Source organism: Pyrus communis, chromosome 17 (assembly GCF_041283825.1).
Source record: "Pyrus communis isolate YQ-2024b chromosome 17, ASM4128382v1, whole genome shotgun sequence".
Classification (NCBI taxonomy): domain Eukaryota; kingdom Viridiplantae; phylum Streptophyta; class Magnoliopsida; order Rosales; family Rosaceae; genus Pyrus; species Pyrus communis.
In genome coordinates this window covers 17,706,098-17,728,884 of record NC_142581.1, presented here as the reverse complement: position 1 = coordinate 17,728,884, position 22,787 = coordinate 17,706,098, and the positions used below count along the sequence as shown (strand labels likewise).

The 22,787-nt window shown below is 36.8% G+C and overlaps 2 protein-coding genes and 1 long non-coding RNA gene across 14 annotated transcripts; 1 reads left to right on the top strand and 2 right to left on the bottom strand.

Moving 5' to 3' along the window:
* Positions 1–181: 181 nt before the first annotated feature.
* LOC148689553 (uncharacterized) lies at positions 182–1,574 on the bottom strand. 2 transcript variants are annotated; one of them, XR_015958349.1, is made up of 2 exons: positions 1,052–1,574; positions 182–889 (listed from the first exon to the last, which is right to left on the bottom strand). It is a non-coding gene; the product is annotated as an uncharacterized LOC148689553 (long non-coding RNA). The 2 variants fall into 2 exon arrangements; XR_015958348.1 differs by having other exon boundaries at positions 1,164–1,574.
* Positions 1,575–5,429: 3,855 nt separating this feature from the next.
* On the top strand, positions 5,430–8,582 carry LOC137749306 (phospholipase D alpha 4-like). The gene is made up of 4 exons (XM_068489401.2): positions 5,430–5,570; positions 5,881–6,441; positions 6,530–7,727; positions 8,093–8,582. The coding sequence occupies exons 1-4, from the start codon at positions 5,478–5,480 to the stop codon at positions 8,536–8,538; spliced, it is 2,298 nt and encodes a 765-aa protein (XP_068345502.2). The 5' UTR covers positions 5,430–5,477; the 3' UTR covers positions 8,539–8,582.
* Positions 8,583–10,388: 1,806 nt separating this feature from the next.
* On the bottom strand, positions 10,389–17,417 carry LOC137708506 (DNA double-strand break repair protein). 11 transcript variants are annotated; one of them, XR_015958628.1, is made up of 8 exons: positions 17,279–17,417; positions 16,176–16,747; positions 15,894–16,039; positions 15,224–15,303; positions 14,844–15,074; positions 13,185–13,308; positions 11,614–11,848; positions 10,389–11,115 (listed from the first exon to the last, which is right to left on the bottom strand). XR_015958628.1 is itself a non-coding variant. In XM_088689509.1 (5 exons), exons 2-5 carry the CDS (start codon positions 16,700–16,702, stop codon positions 14,991–14,993), a joined length of 837 nt encoding a protein of 278 aa, XP_088545635.1. In that variant the 5' UTR covers positions 16,703–16,747; positions 17,279–17,417; the 3' UTR covers positions 14,644–14,990. The 11 variants fall into 11 exon arrangements, 4 of the variants coding, with proteins under 4 accessions (XP_088545635.1, XP_088545636.1, XP_068303702.1 ...); XR_015958631.1 differs by having other exon boundaries at positions 15,900–16,039; XR_015958633.1 differs by having other exon boundaries at positions 15,900–16,039; positions 16,176–16,713; positions 17,279–17,410.
* Between the last annotated feature and the right edge of the window lie 5,370 nt (positions 17,418–22,787).

Sequence of the window (22,787 nt, the reverse complement as noted above, 5' to 3'; positions counted from 1 at the left end):
GATAATCTTATTATTTGTTTAGATGTGATTTCGTTACTTCTCGCTTTAGAGACAAACTAGTAAATTTTACCCGCACATTGTTGCGGGAACGAAAATATAACTATAGATTATACTTTTAACATATAAATAACCAAAGACTAAGATAAACATTAAGAAGAAAATGGAGCAAAATTTTTACAGAGCTGTAACTCACAGAAAAAACATTGTCAAATGCCTTGTCATATGCAATAAAACAAATAACTCATCCTTAACACAGAAGATCAAATGTTTATAAATTATGTACCTCACCCAGAAAAGGCTTGCAAGATCGCGCAATAATACCCTAAAAAAAATAATAAACAGCATGAATAAAGCTCTTACTGGGTTATTTTAAGGAAATGTTGGAACATCTCAAGAATTAATGTACTGCAACCAAGGTCCAGCATCAGCAAGCTTGACCTAACCTTTGCAACAATATGAAGAATGGAAACTGCCTTTCTATAAAAAAGGGACTGGAAGCACATGAAGGTTTCTCAAAAGCCGCTACAGTCAGCTGAAAGATTTCTTGTTCAACCAATAAATGAGAAATAAAGTCCTATAAGAGCCCATAAAATTAAAATATAAGCATTGGAGGATGCAGGATGTAGGACTTCAAAATGATTAACGATTACTTCAGATCCTAGACAGTTTACTGGAGCTGTTGTACCTTCATCCATTCATCGTTGTATGGAGGAACCGATGCTGTTATTCTCGTAAGCTCAGTAATGCAAGAAGCAACATATAGCTTCACATGCATATCTGAGTACCTAAACAGCTCATCAGAAATTAATGCCTCCATTATCGGTAGACATGCATCTTGCATGGATCTGTGTGGTGCTTGCCTAACATTTGACAACACACCCTCAGCTTCCTAAAATACAAAAAGAAACAGAGGATCTCAGGTTTTCACAATCTTTAAAGACATGAAGAAAAGAAAAAAAGAAGTGAGATATAAGCTATAGCTATGCTTAACACAGCTTGAAACATTGCGTATCGCAACAGATTAGAATTTCTGATGGGAGTATCAACGCACCTAAAACCGTGCCATTCGTTTGTGGAAAACAACGGCAAGCACAGCCAAACCACCTTCATAAAAATTTCTTCCTAACCAAACATAAAATAAACCAACACCTAAATCAACATACCTCAACGGGAGCGATTCGTTCGCTCAAAACAGGGGGAAAACGCCAAACACCTTCGAGAAGATCCGATCGGAATCGAAATCAAAAGACAGACGGAAAACTAAGAGAAACGGAACGGCAGAGACAAAAAAGAAGAGGAAAATAAAAAGAGGAAAAAAGAAGAGGAAAAGAAAAAGAGGAAGCATCTTCACGCACGGGCACCATACATGATCAAGGGCAAACTGAGAAAATGAGGGCTGAGAGAAGCAAATGGAAAGGTGAAAGAAAATTGGAGAGATGGAATCGAAAAGGATGATCGACGCGTGGAAGACAATGGAGGACGCGTGGGCAAAGCTGTGCAAAAGAGAAAAACAACGGGCAGAGCACCTTTCCAAGAAGAGCAACACGCGGCATCAAAAATAAGAAAGGGGCAAAATCGTCAGCTCACTGCACAATCCAAAACAAACCTAAAAATTACACAGCAAGAGAGGGGCAAAACCGGTGGAGCACTGTTAATGAACAGTAGTCATCCACCGGCTTTTAGTATATATAAATAAATGTTAACATAAATTTTTTAATATAAAATGATTATTTTACATTAATTAAGAGGCGTGGAATTGGACAAAGCTACACAATGTACTAGTCATAATAATTTGGCATTAAATTCGCTATCCACTGGTGTCGAACTTAAGAGACCCCCTACCACCATTTACAAATAGGAAAGAATATCACTAGATCGTAATGCTAAGTATCACATAATAAACCATATTGTAATTGAATGAATTGCTTTATTGTTTGAAAAGTAAAGAAGTTTCGTGTTTTCCATGTTCAGCTATCTCCGTATTTTTGAAGTCACATCTTTTTCCCTCATTAACCAACACTTACATTGCTTTTATCATCTAAAATCAAAGTGGTTAATTATCATCTAGATGAAAATTAATAAAGTAAATCTAATACATTTTTAAAGTAAAATTTTCTTTAATAAAATGGGATATTGATTGATATTAAACAAATTTAATACATTATAATCCGATGGTATTGAATTGAAACTTTGATATAGTTGATAAGAATGGTAATTATGTGTATATTCGCAAGAGAAGAGGCATGATGACAAATACAAGATGAAATTATACTTACATATGATAAATACTCAGTCAGCGACAGCGTGGTTGGACTTGGGTTGTGAGTTGGAGGTAATTAATATGAGATTTACCCTTTGATGCCATCACATACTTAATTGTATTATTTATGGTGAACTTAGTTGCATGCATGGCTTTTTATTTTCTGTTATTCCTCCCATGGCAATGGCATCACAGTCAAACCATGCATATTTTGTTGGATCGATTGCTTCGGCTAGTATTGACTTTAGGTTTGATTTTTACCAAAAACGAATTTGAATTATATTATGGCGAGCTCATTGAGAGGCTTATTTCACTTCTCCATGTTAGAGTGAATATCCAAAGGATGGCTTTGAGGTACGACTTGAATTGTTTCCTTAAAGTATTATTTGCTCCCACTCGAATAAGTTTGCTAAAGGGTTCTTGGCAAATTACTTCGAGGATACAACAAAGTATGAAATATTCGATTAGCAAAATTGAATTGTATTCCCTTAGAAATAATTAGAAAGAAATTGTATGAATGTGATGGAGAGAGAAGAGATAGCAAAGAAATTGTGTAGAAAACAAATTTCTAAATTTGTGTATGAAACATTATGCCATAACATGTATTTATTGACATTAAAGCACCCATTCATTTTGGTTGAAGATATATAACTTTTATTAAGAGTGTTGACCTAAAAGACATGTCTAATTTCAGAAACTAATATTGACTGGTTGCATCCTTTTAATTTTACTCATACTGTTTGAGTATAACAATCTCATACATTATGTCTTTTAATCAAATGTAGCAACAACTTAACCAAAAGGTACAAGAGTAAAAGGGTGGATTATACAACCTTTGTAAGGTTGCCACACACATGCTGCGCACGCAGCACTATTATAATATATATATATATATATATATATATATATATAATATATAATATTATATATTTATTATTGAAATCTTTAACACCCATATTTTTATTATGGATCGTTTGTTAAAAAAAAAATTTATTACTTCTTTTGCATGTCTTTTCCTTTCAAAGCTTGGTAAATCATGCATGACCTATTACTACGACACTAACATAACCATAGACGGAGCTACTATGGGCCTAGGGGGCGGATGGCCCCACTCAAATTTTTTTGGGTGAAAAAATGTACAGATTTGCATCCCAATGACTAGCCCTAATTAAATTACAATTAAGGGTAGACAATTAAAATAAAGGAAAACTAACAAAAAGTTCAAAAAAACTTTAGTTTTAATGAAAAATGACAAATAAATGTGTAGTGAATAGTACCAGGAAAAGGTAAAATTGTGATTTTTCGTTAAAAGTAAACAGTACTAGGAGTGTTTCGTTAAAACTCCCTTAAAATAATTCTACCATTTTGCATCTACAATGCCCCACATTATGACAATTAAATTAATAATTAACTTGCTTGTGACATTAGCACCAACTCTTCTAGTTGCTACTACCACCATTGAAAGAGCATTTTCGACCATGAAATTTTTGAAAAATCGACTGAGAAATTGGATGAATGATAACATGGTAATTTTTATAGAGAAAGAAATATTTGATGGTATTAGTAAGGATGTTGTCATGTAATGCTTTCAAAATATGAAAACGTATAGAGGGATATTTTAATAAGTTGTATGAAAAACTTTATAGATTAATATATGTGTTTTTTTAGTAAATTCTTAAGTCTTTTAATTGTGACTTTGAGGATGCCCCCACTCGTACAAGTCTTTGGCTTCATCCCAACCCACCACCCCCCCCCCCCCCCACACACACACACACATTATATATGTATGTATGTATGTATATTCATTAAGACATTATTGTATGTATTTATATTCATTAAGACAATATCGTTACGTGTTAAGGTCAATAATATAACACTATATTTTATTTTCTCCATACAACTTAAGACAATATCGTTACGTGTTAAGGTCATTAATCCTCATTCATTCCTTACAACTAAATCCTTATCACTTCCAAATCTTCCTGGGTTCGTTTGGTATGTAAGATTGAATTAGAATTAATAAATCTTTAAGTTAAAGGTATATTAGAGGTGAGGAATTTAAATATTATGACAAACTAGAGAGTAAAAAGATGAATTACTCATGAAAAAAACTTATCCATTCCAATTCTCTTCAAAATTGTAGGATTAGAAGGTATGAATTTTCTTCGTGTCTAATCTTCTTCTAATCCTGCCCAAATAAAAAATCATTCAATTCTATCTTCAATGTGCCTTAAAAATTAAGGAGTAATCCATTACAATCCAATCTGAGCCCTCCCCGATACTAATCATCACCTATTTGTCCTCAGACTCCCAAGTCCCAACCCATTAGTTAGTTTTGTAATTTTCCATTTTTGGTATGAACTTTTCATCATGTTCTTTCTCCTTTTGGGTTCTTCTTTGTAACATTGACGTCCATACATGTTAACGTGCCTTGAAGTCATTATCACTAATCTCACCTCACACTCATCATCCTCCCAACCACTTTCTTGTACACAAAGTTACCCTTCACTCCTCTTATAAAAAAAAAAAAAAATCTTTCCAATATATATATATATATATTTTGGGCTAAATAGGCTTGTTTGCCAATTTTGCTGGGTTGGAAAACCCTCTTTTATCACATTGGTGAAAAGAAGTTGATTTTTTGCATGACGACATGATTTGAACTCAGTCGGTGGCTAATTTTGCATTTAATCTAACAAAATCTATCATATGATAAAAAAAATAAAAATAAAAAAACACTTATAAAAAGTTTGGCAATTTTCTTTCGCAAGTCAAACTAAAGTTAAGGATGTTAATCCTAACATTAGACTCTTGCTTGTCGGGCTGTCTAGTTTATTGTGATCATCATGTCATCTAAATTTACTCTTAGATACGGCTCTAACTAATTAATTTGTAATAATTAATCTAATGGAAGACTAAACAAATGGGACACTCGAAATTTGGGTTGTTTTGGGAAATCAATTAATTAATGTGTTGTTCTTTTCAGTTTAAGATATTTCAGCTTGACGTAAAAACTTGTGATGGAGTTGAGGGTTGCCTCTAAGACTGTACATTCAAAGTTTCACAAGTTTTTCCTACTCGTTGCGGCTGCCAACCTTATCATTTGCACTTAAAGTCTCCTTCCCATCGATCTTCTATATCTGCAAACACACACAAAACTAATTGACAAGCTCTCTCTCTCTCTCTCTCACCCCAGATTGTTTTGAAGGCGAAAGCTATGCAGGGAAAAGTACAGAAGTTTCTCCATGGAACTCTTGAAGCTAACATCTTCCATGCCACACCTTACTCACCACCACCATTCCCCTTCAATGTAAGTATTGTCACAAGCTAGCTATCGTTGTTATTTTTTTTTATATGCTTACAATTTTATCAGCAACTATCGTTCATGAGATTTGAACTCAGCACACACCTCCTCTAGTAAAGTAGTACCGGTAGAGAAAACCGTCATGTTTTACATATAGTTGTTTACCGTGTAGCTATTGATTGTTATAAGTTTCCAATGCATTATACATGCAAGAGGTAGAAGGCTAATTAATCATTCCTCTACCATTTGTTGTCTCAAACTCAAAGAGTTGGGTTTTTGCTCTAACGGAAAATTGTGTGGAAATCTTGTTTTGCAGTGTATTTTTGCCACTGGGAAGCCTGCATATGTGACCATCAAAATAGACAACAAGAAAGTAGCAAAGACGACCCATGAACGAGACCGTGTGTGGAACCAAACCTTTCAAATCCTTTGTGCTCATCCGCCTGATTCGACCATTACCATTACCATGAAAACAAAGTGCTCCATCTTGGGAAAATTTCAAATTCAGGCACATGAGATACTAAACGAAGCAAGTTTTATCAACGGTTTCCTCCCTCTTGTAATCGAAAATGGGAAGCCAAATCCAGAACTCAAGCTCCGGTTCATGTTATGGTTTAAGCCCGTGCAGTTTGAACCAACTTGGGGGACAATAACTGATAATGGTGGATTCAAGGGGCTGAGGAATGCATCATTTCCACAAAGATCCAACAGCCATGTCACTCTTTATCAAGATGCTCACCATTGCTCAACTTTCAACCCTACGCCGGAGTTCTGTGGGACTCCGAGAAGACTATGGGAAGATGTTTACAAAGCCATTGAGGAGGCAACACATTTGATTTACATTGCGGGCTGGTCTTTCAATCCTAAGATGGTTCTGGTAAGTAGAATTCCAACACAATTTTCCAATCTATAAATTAATACTGTGTCTTTTGTTTTCCGGAGCCTAATATTGTGCTCTTAATTAGGTCAGGGATCTTCAAACAGACAACCCAAGTGCGCGAGGGGTGAAGCTCGGTGAATTACTAAAGCGGAAGGCTGAGGAAGGTGTGGCAGTGAGAGTAATGCTTTGGAATGATGAAACTTCTTTGAAAATCATCAAGAACAAAGGAATAATGGGAACACATGATGAAGATGCATTTTGTTACTTTGCACACACGAAAGTGATATGCAAATTGTGTCCTAGATTGCACGACAAGTTTCCCGCAATCTTCTCTCACCATCAGAAAACCATATCTGTAGACATCAAATCTAGCACCAGTGCAAGTGACAGAGAAATCATGAGCTTTGTTGGGGGTTTAGATCTTTGCGATGGGCGCTATGACACACAGCAACATTCGTTGTTTCAAACCCTCAATACAGAATCACATTGTGCTGATTTCTACCAGACCAACATTTCCGGGGCTAGCCTTCAGAGAGGAGGGCCAAGAACGCCGTGGCATGATGCTCACGCTTGTATAACCGGCGAGGCTGCTTGGGATGTACTAACAAATTTCGAGCAACGATGGACTAAGCAATGTGATCCCTCTTTATTGGTCCCTTCTATCACATTAACAAGCCTCTTTCAACAGACTTATGCAAGTAAACCCTCTGAGAGGGGCTGGAATGTTCAAGTTCTTAGGTCAATTGACAATGTTTCAGCAAGCCAATTGTTTCAAAGCCTAACCGTGGAGCATAGCATTCATGACGCCTACGTTGAAGCAATTAGGCGTGCCGATAAGTTTCTATACATCGAGAACCAGTATTTCATGGGAGGGTGCTATCTGTGGGAGAACGATCAGCATTGTGGATGTAGAAACTTGATCCCCGTTGAAATTGCACTAAAAGTGGTCCATAAGATCAAAGCAAAGGAGAGGTTTGCAGTGTATATTGTGATTCCGATGTGGCCAGAAGGGTTACCTGAGAGTGAATCTGTGCAGGATATACTTCATTGGACTAGAGAGACGATGTCAATGATGTATAAATTGATTGGAGAAGCCATAAAAGAAAGTGGAGTTGAAGGGCATCACCCGAGAGACTATTTGAACTTCTATTGCCTTGCCAATAGAGAAGTTGAGATCCAAGGGGAGTTTGTTCCCCCTCATTCTCCTCACCATGCAACACAATATTGGAATGCACAAAAGCATAGGAGGTTCATGGTCTATGTTCACTCCAAGCTCATGATAGGTATGTATATAAATTTCAATATTTATTATTTTTTAAATAGTTATATATATATACATATATAGTATTTACCAATTGGCCGCATCTCCTACAGAAGCGAAAACCTACTATTAGATTCACGTAGTTTACAATTTTGTGAGAAATGCAATCATTAATTTGATCGGTAAACATAATACATGCACCGTTACTTATTACTTATTAATTGATTCCGATTTCTACTTTTTCGTCAAATTAAAGTTGAGTAATCCTATATATAGTCTGGCATCTATTAGAGATATTATCTATAATATGGTACATTTAATAATGTGATCTAAGAAACTTAAATTATTAAGGTAATTTCTCTTTGTTTGGTGCCTACTATGTTCTAGTGGACGATGCATACCTTATCATAGGATCAGCAAACATAAACCAAAGATCCATGGACGGACACCGAGACACTGAGATCGCAATTGGATGCTACCAGTCCGACAATGGTGATAACAAGACGATGGTGAGCTCGAGAGGTGACATTGGAGCATACCGGATGTCATTATGGTATGAACACACAGGTCGTGCCGGAGAATTGTTCAAGCATCCTGAAAGCTTAGAATGCGTGCAGACGATGCGTTTTATCGGAGATCGGATGTGGAAAATTTACAGTGGAGAAGAAGTGATCGACATGGAAGGTGTTCATCTTGTGACATACCCCATGAATGTAACAGAGGAAGGATATGTTGAGGACCTTGTGGAAGGTAGTGGTGATCATTTTCCAGATACAAAGTCTATGGTGAAGGGCAAGAGATCAAAAGTGATTCCACCAATATTTACTACATAGTCAATTAATTAGCCATTTTTAATATATATATTTTATTTTTTAATTCTTTTAAGAGTTATTTATCTTATCTCAAAAAAATAAAATAAAAAAAGAGTTATTTATCAGTCATTGTTTACAGAAAATATAGAACTACACAAAATTTTCATTTGGCAAAACCCTTTGGTTGCGTTGCGTGAATAAGGAGAGTACTATTTTGATGTCAAGACTGCAAAAAATAAATATTAGCCAAATTAGTAATATTTGAAGCATCAGATTGAGTTTATAGGAATTGATGAACCATAGGGTTTGAAAAACATTGATATTTTATTATGATAATTAAGTGGGCAAACAGTTTCAGATTGAATTGAATTTTTGTAAGAATGATTTATAAATCAAGACTTACAATATAAAGAGTTTGAATCATTGAACTTGGTATAGAGTGAGTCCCATAAGTAATCCCATTTTTTGAACAAGGACAAACTTCTTTTGCTCACCGAAATACTATTTTTTTTTAATATCTCAAATTTGAATATGCACGATCTTGTCATTTAGTACTATGGTCTAGTAATATTCCTCTTGATTTGTAAGTGAGAGATCTTAGGTTTGATTCTCGCCAAAGACGAATTTGAACAACATTATTACTAGCCTATTGTGAGGTTTAGCCTACCCCTCCCATGTAAGATCCCACATCGACCAACGGAGAGGGGGTGATGTGCCTTATATGTACATGCTCCCCTCCCTATAGCATGAGACCTTTTGGGAACTCACTGGCTCCGGATCCCATAAGAGCTCCGAAGTTAAGCGAGTTTGGGCGAGAGCAGTCCTAGGATGGGTGACCCGGTCCCCTTGGAAGTTCTCGTGCCGAAACCTAAAAACAAAACCGTGAGGGAATGGTAAGCCCAGAGCAGACAATATCGTGCTACGACGGAATCGAGCTGAGATTTTTATTAGAAATCATTTTAAAGAAAATTTTATGCTAAAAATTTTAGAAGTATACAACATTCCTAGAAGCTTTTTTTAATTATCTGAAAACGTTTTTAGCCTTTCAAATTACTACGAATCATTGATTAGAGAAACAAAAGGAAAAAGCACCCAAGATTATTATACAAAATTGCTCAGTTATGACTATCATATGATCCATATCCATATCCACTAGCTACCCCAGGTTGCTTTGCTTAGTAATTAATAGACCGAAAGAAGGGGAAATTGCAAATTTACAACGCAACCTCGTCCATTGAGTCTCGAGGTGGAAAACAATTTATATGGTATGCGTACATCAAGAGCAATGTTTTATGACAAAAGTTTACATATATTTTTAAGAATTGTTATTAGCACTTTAAATATTTTATATTTAGAAACAAAAATAAAATTATGAGCAGTGGACAATAGAATTTTTAAAGTACCAATAACAATTTTCTATTTTTATTTTATTGACATGACTGGAATCATTTAAATTCTTTATTTTTTTTAAATCGACACATTTAAGAATGAAAAGATGAACCCAATATCAAATCAAGGGTATTCATTTTTTTGTTAATAATTTTAACTTGAAATTAGAGTGTACTTCGCTAAAAGAAAAGCGGCAACTGTTGTTGAACTCCAACTATAGATGTATATGTGTCTAACCGGTGTTCCAATTTCAATTATTTGGATGCATGTCTATACGTGATTGGATTTCAGCAGCATCTGTTTCCATTCTTCAACAGCTAAGTAGTACTCTAACGAATGTCCATAAAATGATGTGTTGGGAATTGGGATGTGGCAAAATGGAGGAAAGTTACAAGAACCCACATTCGATTCTTCTCTCATCAAAGACTACAATAAACCACGTGATATGTCTACTCTCTAGGGTTATAGTAGTCAAATCAAAATTAAATAATTGAAGGATGGAGAATTAAATTAATCCAAAAAGTTGTTGCCAATGTTCTGTTGAAACTTTTTCTAGATAGAGTAAGCTCGCTAATGATATTTTAATTAAACTAATCATAACTGCGAGAAGGGAGACTGAAACTCGGATGCATAGTGAGAGCACATCCGCTCTAATTTCTTTTCCGGCTACTTATATTAGTTGCTGCTTCTTTCTTTTTTCAAGCAAAATTGAAAGTGTGATTAGTTTTGTAGACAATTAATTCCTCTGTTGTATTACTTGTACGGTTCTACCTAACAGCTGCAGTTACTTTCAGGTCAGGCAAATGGCAGTTGCCACTTTGTTGGAATCCGGAATCCGGCATTCAAATGCCGGATGAAACTCTATCCTCCGAGACTGAAAATGTTGACAGTTCTGTGCTACTGTAAGCCGGAATCTCAGAATCAGAAGATAGGCTGCATTTTACGATTGCTTTGACCAACAAAACGGAGCTGCGTTGATATGATTTTTACTGCCTTGAAGGTTCCCCTACTTCAACTGGCACGAGCATTTCTGGGATTGACCTAGTAAATCCATCCACAACATCTTCAAGATATCGTCCATCAGTGGCAGCATACTGTGAGAAGATTGTGTCACCGGGTGGCCGGCCACAATCAGGAGAGGAGTGCATGGGAGCAAGCAGGACAGCCAAATTACACCCCTTCTTTTAGGGAGAAAATTAACCTGCAAGTCTGAATTAATCTCAACTGTTAAAACTATTTAACCTTCTAATCTAAATTAAACTCAAAGACTGCAAAAGAGATACGAGAAGTAAATACCGATGATACAGAACAGAGAAAAACCAAAGGGTCATTGGTGAATTAGCAATGGAAGACAATTGAAAAGGATGTTGAATATTATACAAAATGCGTATACGAAAGAAGAATAGCCCTGCAACCAATCATATCATTGTTGTACAGCAAAGTACAAGGGCGCACCTAAAACTTCAAAAATATGAATGACAATATGACCGGACAAAAGATGCTGCAATCAATCTCCTATTTGACAAGTGAAAGTAAGGCGGAAGGTGAAATCCATATTTACAAGCTCCAGTAAGACACATGATTCCTCTATTTTGCTATGTTGAAAAATCAGTTGTATGACAGTTTTCTTTGTCAAAAAGGTTAACATCGAATTGCCTAGCAAGTGTATCTGAACTCAAGTGAAGGAGATGGGAAGCATGCACTCACTAGCGGAAATGACAACCTGCATGGGGCATCCCTACACCTTCGAGTCTTCAACAACATTAACAGGTTGCATGGACTCTGCTATTATCACCAATTTCAACAACGGGGTAAGATATTTTCTTCCATCAGTCTTTAAGTCAAACCAACCTCTTGTATAAATCACATTTACGTCTATTCTCCTCTGGAACAGCAGGTCCACTCAATATTTGTTTAATGCATTTGAATACGTGCCTTCCATCTGCAGCAAATGAAGGTGAAAATATTAGTTAACATACAGCTAAATTGTGAAACTAAAATGATAAGTAGGTAAAACCATCAATTAAAGACAACATAGTGTAATATGGGCAAAACTTTAGTGAAAACTATGACAAGCATGCAGAATTAACTGATCATAATTCACCTCGTAGGCGAGGTTATAGCAGTATATGGAAGGCAATCAACAAATCAGCAACTGAATAACAATTTCAATAGAAGTTGTGGAATTCGGTCAAATCTTAGTTCCTAGCAGACCATACAAGAAACATACTCAGCTACAACTTCTCAATCAAAATGTTCTTTAATCTAAATCTTCAACAAAACAATCCACCCGAGCAGGTGGACTGGGTCTGTCTATATTCAGAAAGCAATTTCTTCACTTCCAATGATGATCAGACTGTTGGGCAATAACCATCTAAAGATTTTCCTCATTTGAGAATAAAGACTACGCTCATGTGGCTACGTTGATGAAAAAAAACTATCAAAGTTTTTCCTATTAGATGTCAGATACAAGCTCCAAGACCAATCATTATTGCCGTATAGACTATTGCTTTTCATCATGAAATTCTGTAGCTAGCAGTCATATCTCCAGAGGACTTGTGCCATTGTCTGATAACTTCAGAAACATCAACTCCTACAGTTACAAGAGAACAATTTAGACTGTCTAATGGAATAACAAAAGAACGGCCCTATACTTCTCCAATCAAGATAGATCCCATCTCCAGACTCGAACTGAAATTTTCATTATAAGAGGTAGACCCATAGGCTGCTCCAGTCGACCAAGAAAAATACCCCATTTTCCTTCTGACCAGATCTCACTCTTATCATCCTTTATAAGAATCTATATCTGGTAAGTGGTAACAAGTCCATTTAAGAGAGTAGAAGCACGATCTCACCTCAGCTCATTCTTTATTTGTTTCATCAGCTTTTCCAACGCAAGTTCATCCAGAAAATCAAACTGAGATATTAACGTGACCGGCCAAAGGTATTCTCTAAAAGAGGCAACCAACTAGAGACGTCTTTCTATAGATAGTCTGAAACTAATATCCTATAAGCCTTAATAAAGCAAGATAGGGAACAACTGTCTGCATTACAATGAAATAATAATTCACTAGAAAGTTAACGGTAAATTAGTTGAAGGTAGTTATAAAATCTACAAGAAAGAAACTCTTAGTTTTAAATAAAAGCAATATAACCAGTAGTCAAGGATATAAAAGCGGCAACATACAAGCATAGAAAATCAAATACTAAGTCCAGCTAGGGAAGAAGATGGAAGACTCCATACCCATGAAACCCATAAAAATAAGAAGAATACTTGCCTCTAAGTTCAGATAAGTAGCTCGCCTCTTTTCCAATGGCAGGCCACCATCCTTTCTTGAGACAGTCCAGCATCATCTCATCGCGTGGAGCAACTTGCCATATTGTAGGGGTGGCTAGAAATATCTTGACGATGGAAGTTGCAGATTCACAGCTCAAAATCAGGAACAAGAAACTTTGCAACAAGACATGACAAAGTAGCAAGATTGCATTACTGACCAAGCTCCTGAATTTTTACACTATGCCCAACAGATACAAGAATACTACTAGTCCATGAATCTCCATCTACTTTTAACAGAATATAACCTATTTATCTCCACTCTGCCGCCCACGTTCACCGTAAAGCAAAATCGTACTAATCCACATATTTGAAAGAAGAAAACACTGTACAACTCTGTTTCAATAACCAAGTTCAAAATAGGAATATAAAGCTCCAACATCCAGCCCTTTTATTTGGACAAAGTTCCACCTCTGTATAAAACATGTCCTCAGGCTAAAAATAACAACTCCCAATTATCCTACTCAACCATACCCCTTACAACGGAGTAAAGTTAACTACTGGAAAAATCTAACTTGGCTATTTAGGGCATAAGGAAGAGCACTAAAGAGTGGTCTACAGTACCTTCACAATATAAAGCACTTCAACCAAGCTCCAGAAAACTTGAAACTATACAAACATACACTCTCCATTAGAACATCATAACAGGGGCCCCATGCACCGCAGATAAATATTGAGAACAATACACCAGATACCAGCTGTGCTCAGAACTGCCGCAACGAGGGCCTATGCTGGCCACATTTCCAAAAGCCATTATTCCAATACCAGCCAAAAGCAATGGGTAATACCAGGAACTTCTCAATAGTGCATAACAGAAAATCTAGTGCTTATCCAAAGGCCACTAATCCAGAGCAGTCACATAATGATGCTGTGACAGAGCTGCAGATACTAACCTGGGAAATAAACCATATGGAATCCTGGGGTCCTAGTCAAAATATAACCTACATATGGAAAAGCCTGACACTTACTTCCAGAGAATTACAACTTCTTAGGCCCTAACTACCCACCTAAGAGAGATCATGACTCCTATTTAATTGATGCATAAGTAATAGCACGTCCACTTCCAACACGCAGATAAATTGATGCATAAGTGATAGCACGGCCACCTCCAACACCAAAACCAGCAACAAGGAATTTCCAAGAAATAAACCCACATCCCCAGAAAACTGAACACCATACATGTTCTGTTCATCAATTACGAATCGACACAACTCGAATCCAACAATTGCATCATCTACAGAAAACAGGTTGCACTACATTCATGCAATACAATGATCACATAGCTTCCCTTCAATTGCATATCAGACATGCTCCAGCCTCCACACAAGTTCATAAAAGAAAACACTAAACTATAGCACCATTCTAAAGTTTGATTCTACCAACCAGGAAGAGAAAGGAAGATATAATCAAGAGAACATTGCTAGATAGAAAACAATCCTTTTTATAAGTTACATGGTCAAATAACCAACATAAGATATAACTGATGCAAATTAGGACAGGAAATTGCAAACATTATACTACTATCACAGACATGGTAATTAACGTCTAGTAATCAAGCAAAGAGATAATAAAACCCTATATACATCAGTTTAAGATGACTAACAATGTATTGAGAAAAATAAGCGGCTACTGAGTACTGAGCTGCTGTGCACGCATAGATGCTAAAGCTTCTTGACCACTTAGGCTCAGATGACGAGCAACCAAAGGTGGCATGTATGACTCTGTCATTGAAACAATAATCACCCAGATGTCAGCGACGAGTCATGCGAGGCTTTTCAGAACCTCCCCATGAAGCTGGACCCAGGCCATACATAGGCCCTTTGTCGGCAGCACCCTAACACATAAGCATAGAGACAATTTAAGAGAAAAGTGTAAACCTAAAAGCTACACCATTAGACCATTTCCGAGAAAAGAGATACCAAGGCAAAAAGCAACTGATTACGAAAAAAAATATTGGAATTCCAATCATACAAGCAAGCATACCGTGTGCATCCCATATCCATCTCCATATGCAGCAGGAAAAGCCCCTTCTGGGCTGGTGAAATTCATACCATATTGTCCACCTTCAAAGAAAGAAAAGGATGAGATACGAATTACGAGACTGAAAGCAAGATGTCACACCATAATCCCAAATGCACAAGAAGCTCTTTTTTTGCTCCACGACATGACCGCTGGGAAAACAAATTCAAATATCGCCCATGCAAAGAAATAAAAATAGTTAATTTCTGTAATAGATTATAAGAAATACGAGATCTCAACCCAACTCCCAAAAGTGGTTGTGGAAGATGAAATTCATTCCTCTATTCAACACCAGGCAGAGCTCAATGAATCAATAAACATGAAATTAAGTATTTCCACCAAAAAGAGGAATATAAGAGCAGAATGTGATGCAAAATTTATATGTTGGTAACTTGGTAAGCAAAATATAATTATTTCACCACTGTGTGAGTTTGTCTTCAAGTGTTGTGTGTTTCTTTGCAGCCGCCTGAATATGTAGTGCAGTGTCTCGCGCGTGTGTGTGAGAGAGAGAGGGGTTTACCATTCTCATACATGTTTTCAGAAGCCAATTTTACCATACAAGTGAAGGTTCAAGAAATGTACCATATGCAGGAAATAAATGCCTCTAGAATACAGTAAGATAAATAAGTAATACCCGTACCCCATGGTCTACCATCAGCCCTAGAAAGTTCTGCGCGTAGTTTTTCAACTTCACGTGCCATAGAAACTAGGTTCTTCTCCATTGCCTGTCTTTGCTCCATAAGCTCAATATTTGCCTTCTTTTCATAATCGACTGCATTTCTACAAAACAAAACTTCTAAGTTAATAACTTTATATAGAAGCAGTCAATCTAGTACACTCTCGATAAGATATGTACACTGAAAATGAGCTCTGGGACAAGAAAATGAAAACAAATACAAGAGAAGCAGGTCCACACCGACAAAACATAAGCTCCTGATGCAGACCATCAATCTCAGTCCTCAGCATAGGAATCTGCTTATTGTCAGACTGCAACCTCGCAAGGTCCTGCGTGAGGGTCTGAACTTGTGTGGCAAGTTCCTTCCTAACAGTATTCAGCTTCTGAACTTCAGAGCGAAGTTGCTTAGCCTCATTTTTCAAGGGCTCAGTTGCCTGTAGGTCAGCCTCCAATTTCCTACTTTTCTCATAGAGCTCCCTTGATTTCATTTCTTCTTCAGCACGAATATCTGAAAAGGCAACATTCATCCGATGAATTTCTTCCTTGGCAGCACCAAGCTCATGCTGCAACACCATCCGGTCCTCAACCAGCCTCCGGTTATCAGCCAAGAGTCTCCGAATTTCCGCATGTTGCATTTCAAGTTCTTCCTCCAACATTGCAGGATGGGGAAGAGACCGCATAGGAGGACCTCGGCCATAAGGTCCTTCAAAAGGATAACCACGCCGGTCATTCATCGCTTCACGTGGAACACGATGTCTTCCTGCCATTGTAAGTTGTCCTGAAAACCCACAAATTTGTAGGAAATATCACCACTAAAGAAGGGGGGAAAGATAATGAACATGTCAGTGACTGCTAAATCATTCTCCAAACTAACATTCTCCATATAACTCAGGAAATCTTTTTTCTGAAGGCAGTGCAAATTATTTTAATATTTTCAAATTAAAAATTAAACAGTATGGCATTGCACAAGCTGAAATTTAATCAATCACACAATTTGACAGTCAATGTGTGAAGCATATAAAAATAAATTTTATACAAATAATTAATCCACTCATATCTGATTAATCCATCCTTATAGGTTAGTTTGGGTTCCGAGAAACTGAAGGAAATTAAACACAAGTATTTTCTGAAATTCCAAATTTCTCATCACTTCAAACAATATGCATATATAATCCAATAAAAAAAACTACTTTTCTCAGGTCATCAGACAGTAATTCATCACAGTTTCAATTCAATTAATACACAATTAAAAATAATAGCGAACCCAAACTTCCATTTATTTTATAGTTTATCGAATTAAAAAACGAAAACCAAAATGTTATTAAACAAACTGGAATCCGAACCTGTTGTTCGATCGAATTTCTGAACGAATGAGAGAGGTCCTGGCTCCTGAGGTGTTCTTTTCTGGGCGGAAAATTCAGAGCGACCAATTTCTCAATTTTGTTTTTGCGTATCAGGCTATCGAATGCTGCTCCGAGCGAGTCGTTTTCTAGCAGGCTCCAATCCTATTGGGCCCTCAGATTGTAGAAACTGTGGGCTCCACATCTTAGAGAACCTCATAGAATTAATATGGGCTTTTTCTGGCCCAATATAGAAATTCGGAAGCTAATGAAGGGCGTTTCTAAGATGCGGACAAAGCGTGCGGACCATCCATGCAAACAAAGATCTAACAGCTAAGAATGGATGAGCTCACACGTAGAACCGGGTTGTTGTGAACCGATGATTTTAAAAAAATTTCAACTTTTTTATTTTGTTGGTATCTTTTGTCTGACAGACAAAAACAGGAGTAAGCGGGAAAGAGGGGTTGGGTGTTGCGTGCTTTGAAGAGGGAAAGAGAGGGGATGAGAGATGGAGAGAGGGAGCGGGAGTTTGTAATGGATTTAAGGTGGATTGAAGTTAGGTTGCAGCTGCGACCCGGTAATCCAATAACTTTAATTTTGTTTTTGTTCAGTTTACGATTTAGGCGTGGGAGGGGCAGATTATGATTGTCTCCGCCGGGTGTGTTTTCATAAACATTCACAATCTTTCATAACACATAATGGTTGGTTGGTAGAACTGTGATAGCTTCTTAAGAAAAGTTCCTGATTCATAAATGTTCACAAACTTTCATGACACATAGATGATGGTCTGTTATAACAAACATTCATTCCTTACAAAGTTCGTTGAGCAATTGTGACACCACAATAAAACATAAAGGATTGTTTCAGATATTGTCCCAAACAATGTTTCAATATATAAAAGTGTGAGGGATGTCACTTAAGAAGCAATAATATAGAGAAATTAGTTACAAACATCAATAATGAACCAGTTGCCGAACAAATTCAATTCATCTGAACAAACTACAAACTGTCTCAAGAAATTAAAAAAAAATTATCCAACATTAGATACAAACAATGTAATACTTATTTATGCACTACCATTGTTCTTCAATGGTAAATGTACATAAAATTGATTGTGAACCATAAGTTTGAATCATGCACCACGCACTACACATTGTGAAGGCCATGCAACATGTCGATCGCCATCCTCAATCGGTATTCAGGGACGTTGGCAGCTGTAGTTCTATCCAAAGGAAGGCCACATGACAAGAACTCAATCACTTTTAAAATTGAAAATACCGCAATCCCCCTTGTTGCACACAACAATTCAACAAGTTTGAAAATCAATTCACAGACAATCCAATTTAAACTAACTAACAATATAATTAAATTTTAACTCACTCGTTGGCTTGTTGTGGGGACTTTGGACCTGCAATGATAGGCCAAGGTCTGTTCTTCACCTGCTTTGACATGCTTTGGAGGACATCCGGCAACACGGAAGCAAGGGAAGCCAATTTGGTAGTTGCTTTATGTGTGTTGGTTTTAGACATCAATGAGTCGTACACCATTATTCTCCCAGCTATAAGATTCATCTCAACAACAACCCAATGGTGATCAAGGTTGAGGGGCATGTACACCTTCTCCACATCCACCAACCATGATGTAGAAAACGGCTCCCCTTCCCCCCTGACCGTCTTTAACAACATCGGTAAGAATTCTTTGGCCGTATTAGCTTTGTTGCCTCTAGTTGTTCTTTTAGTTGCCATCGCATTGCAGGAGTGCTCACAGTACGTCTGTCCTCAATTGGAAAATAAATAGAAAAGAATGTACAACACTTAAAACATTCGAAAACACACCCAACAAAAGAATTTCCGAACTTTAGAATATTAGTAGAAATTTGGTTAGATACTTTACCAGTAACCAGTCGACTGTGTTTGTGGTCAACACTTTCCCTACCCTCCGAGCCTATTCGGCATGCTTCCTTAGGAGATGCAACTGCAAATGAATGTGCAAGACAAAAATTGTAATTAAACTATGACACCTAGGGGTGGAAAAAATATACCGACAATTCCGAACCAAATTGAAAAAAATTCTGAATCCATACCTAAAAAACCCCAAACTAAAAATCCTGAAAATTTCGATACCCAATCCCGAACCGATCTCGAAATTTTGGTATGGGAATCGGTCTCACATTGTCATTTGTTCGATAATCCCAAATTGAACTGAAATAAAAAAAAAAATATTTAAATATATATATATATATATATATATATATATGGAATTGTAACAATCGTCAGATTTGGTTGAGATTTAATCTTAACCATTGAATCCAAATAAAACCCTCACTCTCCCTCGACCTCACCTCACCCTGCTCTTTCTGTCTCTCATCCTTCACCAATTTCTCTCACTCTTTCTCCTCCTTATTTGCCGTCTTCGAATCCGGCCATGTCACATAAGTGATTGACCTCTCTGATCTCTCTTTCTCGACTGACCTCTCTGATCTCTCTCTCGACTTCTCATCCCTTGTTGAAAAAAGACATTGCAGGAATGGCAGTAGCTCAGCTGATAACATCATTGATCTTGACTAAGAGTTTGGTTCGTTTGAAGGGCTCATACCTTTAAGCCTTCAGTTGGGTTGTCGGAATGCAACCATTATAGCTCACAGCAACATATGATGCCTGATACTAATGAATGATAATGCTATTAAACACAATTCGTAAGTAATTTTTGGTTTTTTATTACTTTCTGGCTTGCAGATCTAGTAGCAGCTCTATTAAACATATATATTGGAGGACTTAGAGCTGTTTATATATTAAGCATATATATATATATATTTTTTTTTTGTGTTTTGTGCAAAGGAAATGAAAGTAGCTTTGTTTAGTTTTCGGTGGAATGGCTTCAATTTGTTTTCAATTTAGGTATTTGACTTCTAGGATTTTGGATTTGGGGGTTTTCAATTTCGTGAACTTCAGGGGCCTCCATTTACAAGAAGGCAAATATGAATTGATTAAATCCCAGATCGTACTGCAATATCAAAATATTTCAAGAATCCCAAAATTCGACAATACCAAAATTTTGTTTCGAGATCAGTCTTCAGATTCCCATCCCAAAAATAGTCGATTTGGAATTTGGGATTACCTTTTCAGTTCGTATCCCAACACATTTATATAACTCTAAACCAAATAGTGTTTAATCACTTACATTGGTTGACAGCCACCCTGTCGGTTCAAGGAACCTCCTCAAAAAATCAGTGTTTCCAACCGCCGCATTCTCCAACTCGGCAACTGGACTGACAATGTAACAAAAAAACAATAAGGCTCATCATTGTATTAGTTTAATCAATACAATTTACATTGCATAAAATCCAAATGTCAATTATTGCTTACTTTTTCTAATTCTCCTTCACCTTCTTGAATTGATAGAAAAACTCCATGGCATTAACCACAGAGTTTCTGTCCAATGGTTTAAACACGTCAGCCCTTAGCATAACACTGTCACTCAGTTCACTATGTTTTTTTTTTTTTTTTTTTTTTTTTTGCAATTTGTGATGTCAAAGATGAGCATCGTATATGAAAGGACTTTGGTATTCTTCTTCGTCCCTGTTTCGTTGTTGTAGTATTTGAAGTCCCCCTCGTGGATCGGCCCTTCCTCTTTTTTCCCACACTCACCCTCAGCTGTGCAAATAAGAACATCATCATCATTAGAACTTTTGGCTTCTTCATACTGGACAAGTACATGTTCTCCAATCACTCCAAGCATCTCATTGTATACAGAGTCGGGACTACTACACTAAATAGTACGCAGAAGCTGGTTCAAACACTCATCCTCTGTAACTCTCATGACTCTTTCTCTCTTGATCCCTCGGCTCATCAACCCTAGTTTGACCACCATCTTCTTCTTCGTCTTCTTTTTCTTATTTTTCCTCTTCTTCTTCATCTTATGTTGTTTCTTTTTCTTTTTCTTCTTCTTCGTCTTCTTCTATTTCTCCTTCGTCATCTTCTTCTTTGTCGTCTTTTTCTTCTTCCTCATGTTCTTCTTCTTCTTCTTCCTCTTTTGTTGTTTCTTTTTCTTATTCTTTTGTTTCTATTTCTCATTTGTAATCTTCTTCTTCGTCTTCTTCTTCTCCATATTCTTCCTCTCTTCTTCTTCCTCTTTTTCTTTTTCTTCTTCTTCTTCATTCTTCTGTTTCTGTTTCTCCTTTGTCATCTTCTTCTTTGTCATCATCATCATCATCATCATCATCATCATCATCATCTTCTTCTTCTTCTTCTTCTTCTTCCTCCTCTTTTTCTTCTTCTTCTTCTTCCTCCTCTTTTTCTTCTTTTTCTTCTTCATCTGTTTCTATTCTCCTTCATCATCTTCTTCGTTTTCTTCTTCTTCTTCTTTTTCTTTGCCATATTCTTCTTCTTCATTCTTCTGTTTCTTTTTCTCCATCGTCATCTTCTTCTTTGTCATCATCATCATCATCATCTTCTTCTTCTTAGTTTTTTTTTTTTGTCTTTTTTTTTTTTTTGTTAACTTCCCTCCTAGATTCCTTGATCTCCTGGGTCAACTCTTCCACATTCTTCAATATGTTCCTCTCCAAAATATCCTCTTATCATGTACAAAATGCACCAAAGCCACATTCAATTTCCTCACATCATTTGTATCGGGAATGAACGTGTTAGGCATCACCATATTGGCATAATAGCCCCATGTCCAGTACCTTCTGTCCTTCTTTACCTTAGTGGCCACAATCTCTCGAATTCCCACTAGTGCCATTTAATGCAACTTGTCAGAATTATATTTGTAGACATTCATAAACACTCATAAACATTCACACATGTTCAACACCATTCATCAAGTTCATAAACTTTCAAATTAAGTTATACCCATCGATTCTTAGTTATGTACAATTGCAGCTGCTCATGGATGACCTGCTTTTTCTTCGTCGTTTACCAGAGAATTCTTAGGATGGCTATCGGATCAGTCATCTTGCAATACCTTAATGGTTTCTCCAGTTGGGGAATTATTTCATATGCCCACACCCGCATGTAAACTGAATTAATACTTAATAACAAAAATTTAAACAATATTAGTGCTTAATGAAACCAAGAAACAGTACCTGAAAAGCATAACTAAACACTTTGCAGCCCTATCTTGATCTCTGCTGCCTCTTACTTCCCCTCATTTCCTCATCTTTTTCCACATCACCCTACACTCTTGTTCTCCATCTCGTAGAAGCAGCAAAAGAGAGGTTGTCCTGTAGTTGTTAACAAGAAATTGAACCCCATGAATAACTGTTGAACTTATTCATGTCGTCAACGAGCTCAAAGTACTCTAGGTTTGTAGCCACATTACTTTTTGATGCGAGAATTATACGCACACAAATTAAACCCTGATAGGAGCATATTCATGCGACTTAAATGGCTTGTTCTCGTGCATTTACGTTATGTTTCTTTAGTTATTTTAGTACTTTAAGCTATTTTCGTGTGTTTGTAGGTCCAAAGGGCTAAAGGAGCATTTTGGAGACTTTTGGAGCACTTTTGGGCTA

Excerpts from the sequence above, each read along its gene's own strand:
- LOC137749306 (XM_068489401.2), top strand. The coding sequence starts at position 5,478 with ATGCAGGGAAAAGTACAGAAGTTTCTCCATGGAACTCTTGAAGCTAAC. Across the intron at positions 6,442-6,529 it reads TCAATCCTAAGATGGTTCTG|GTCAGGGATCTTCAAACAGA; the intron begins GTAAGTAGAATT and ends GCTCTTAATTAG. Across the intron at positions 7,728-8,092 it reads TCACTCCAAGCTCATGATAG|TGGACGATGCATACCTTATC; the intron begins GTATGTATATAA and ends ACTATGTTCTAG.
- LOC137708506 (XM_088689509.1), bottom strand. The coding sequence starts at position 16,702 with ATGGCAGGAAGACATCGTGTTCCACGTGAAGCGATGAATGACCGGCGT. Across the intron at positions 16,040-16,175 it reads CAGGAGCTTATGTTTTGTCG|AAATGCAGTCGATTATGAAA; the intron begins GTGTGGACCTGC and ends TTTGTTTTGTAG. Across the intron at positions 15,075-15,223 it reads ATGGATATGGGATGCACACG|GGTGCTGCCGACAAAGGGCC; the intron begins GTATGCTTGCTT and ends CTTATGTGTTAG.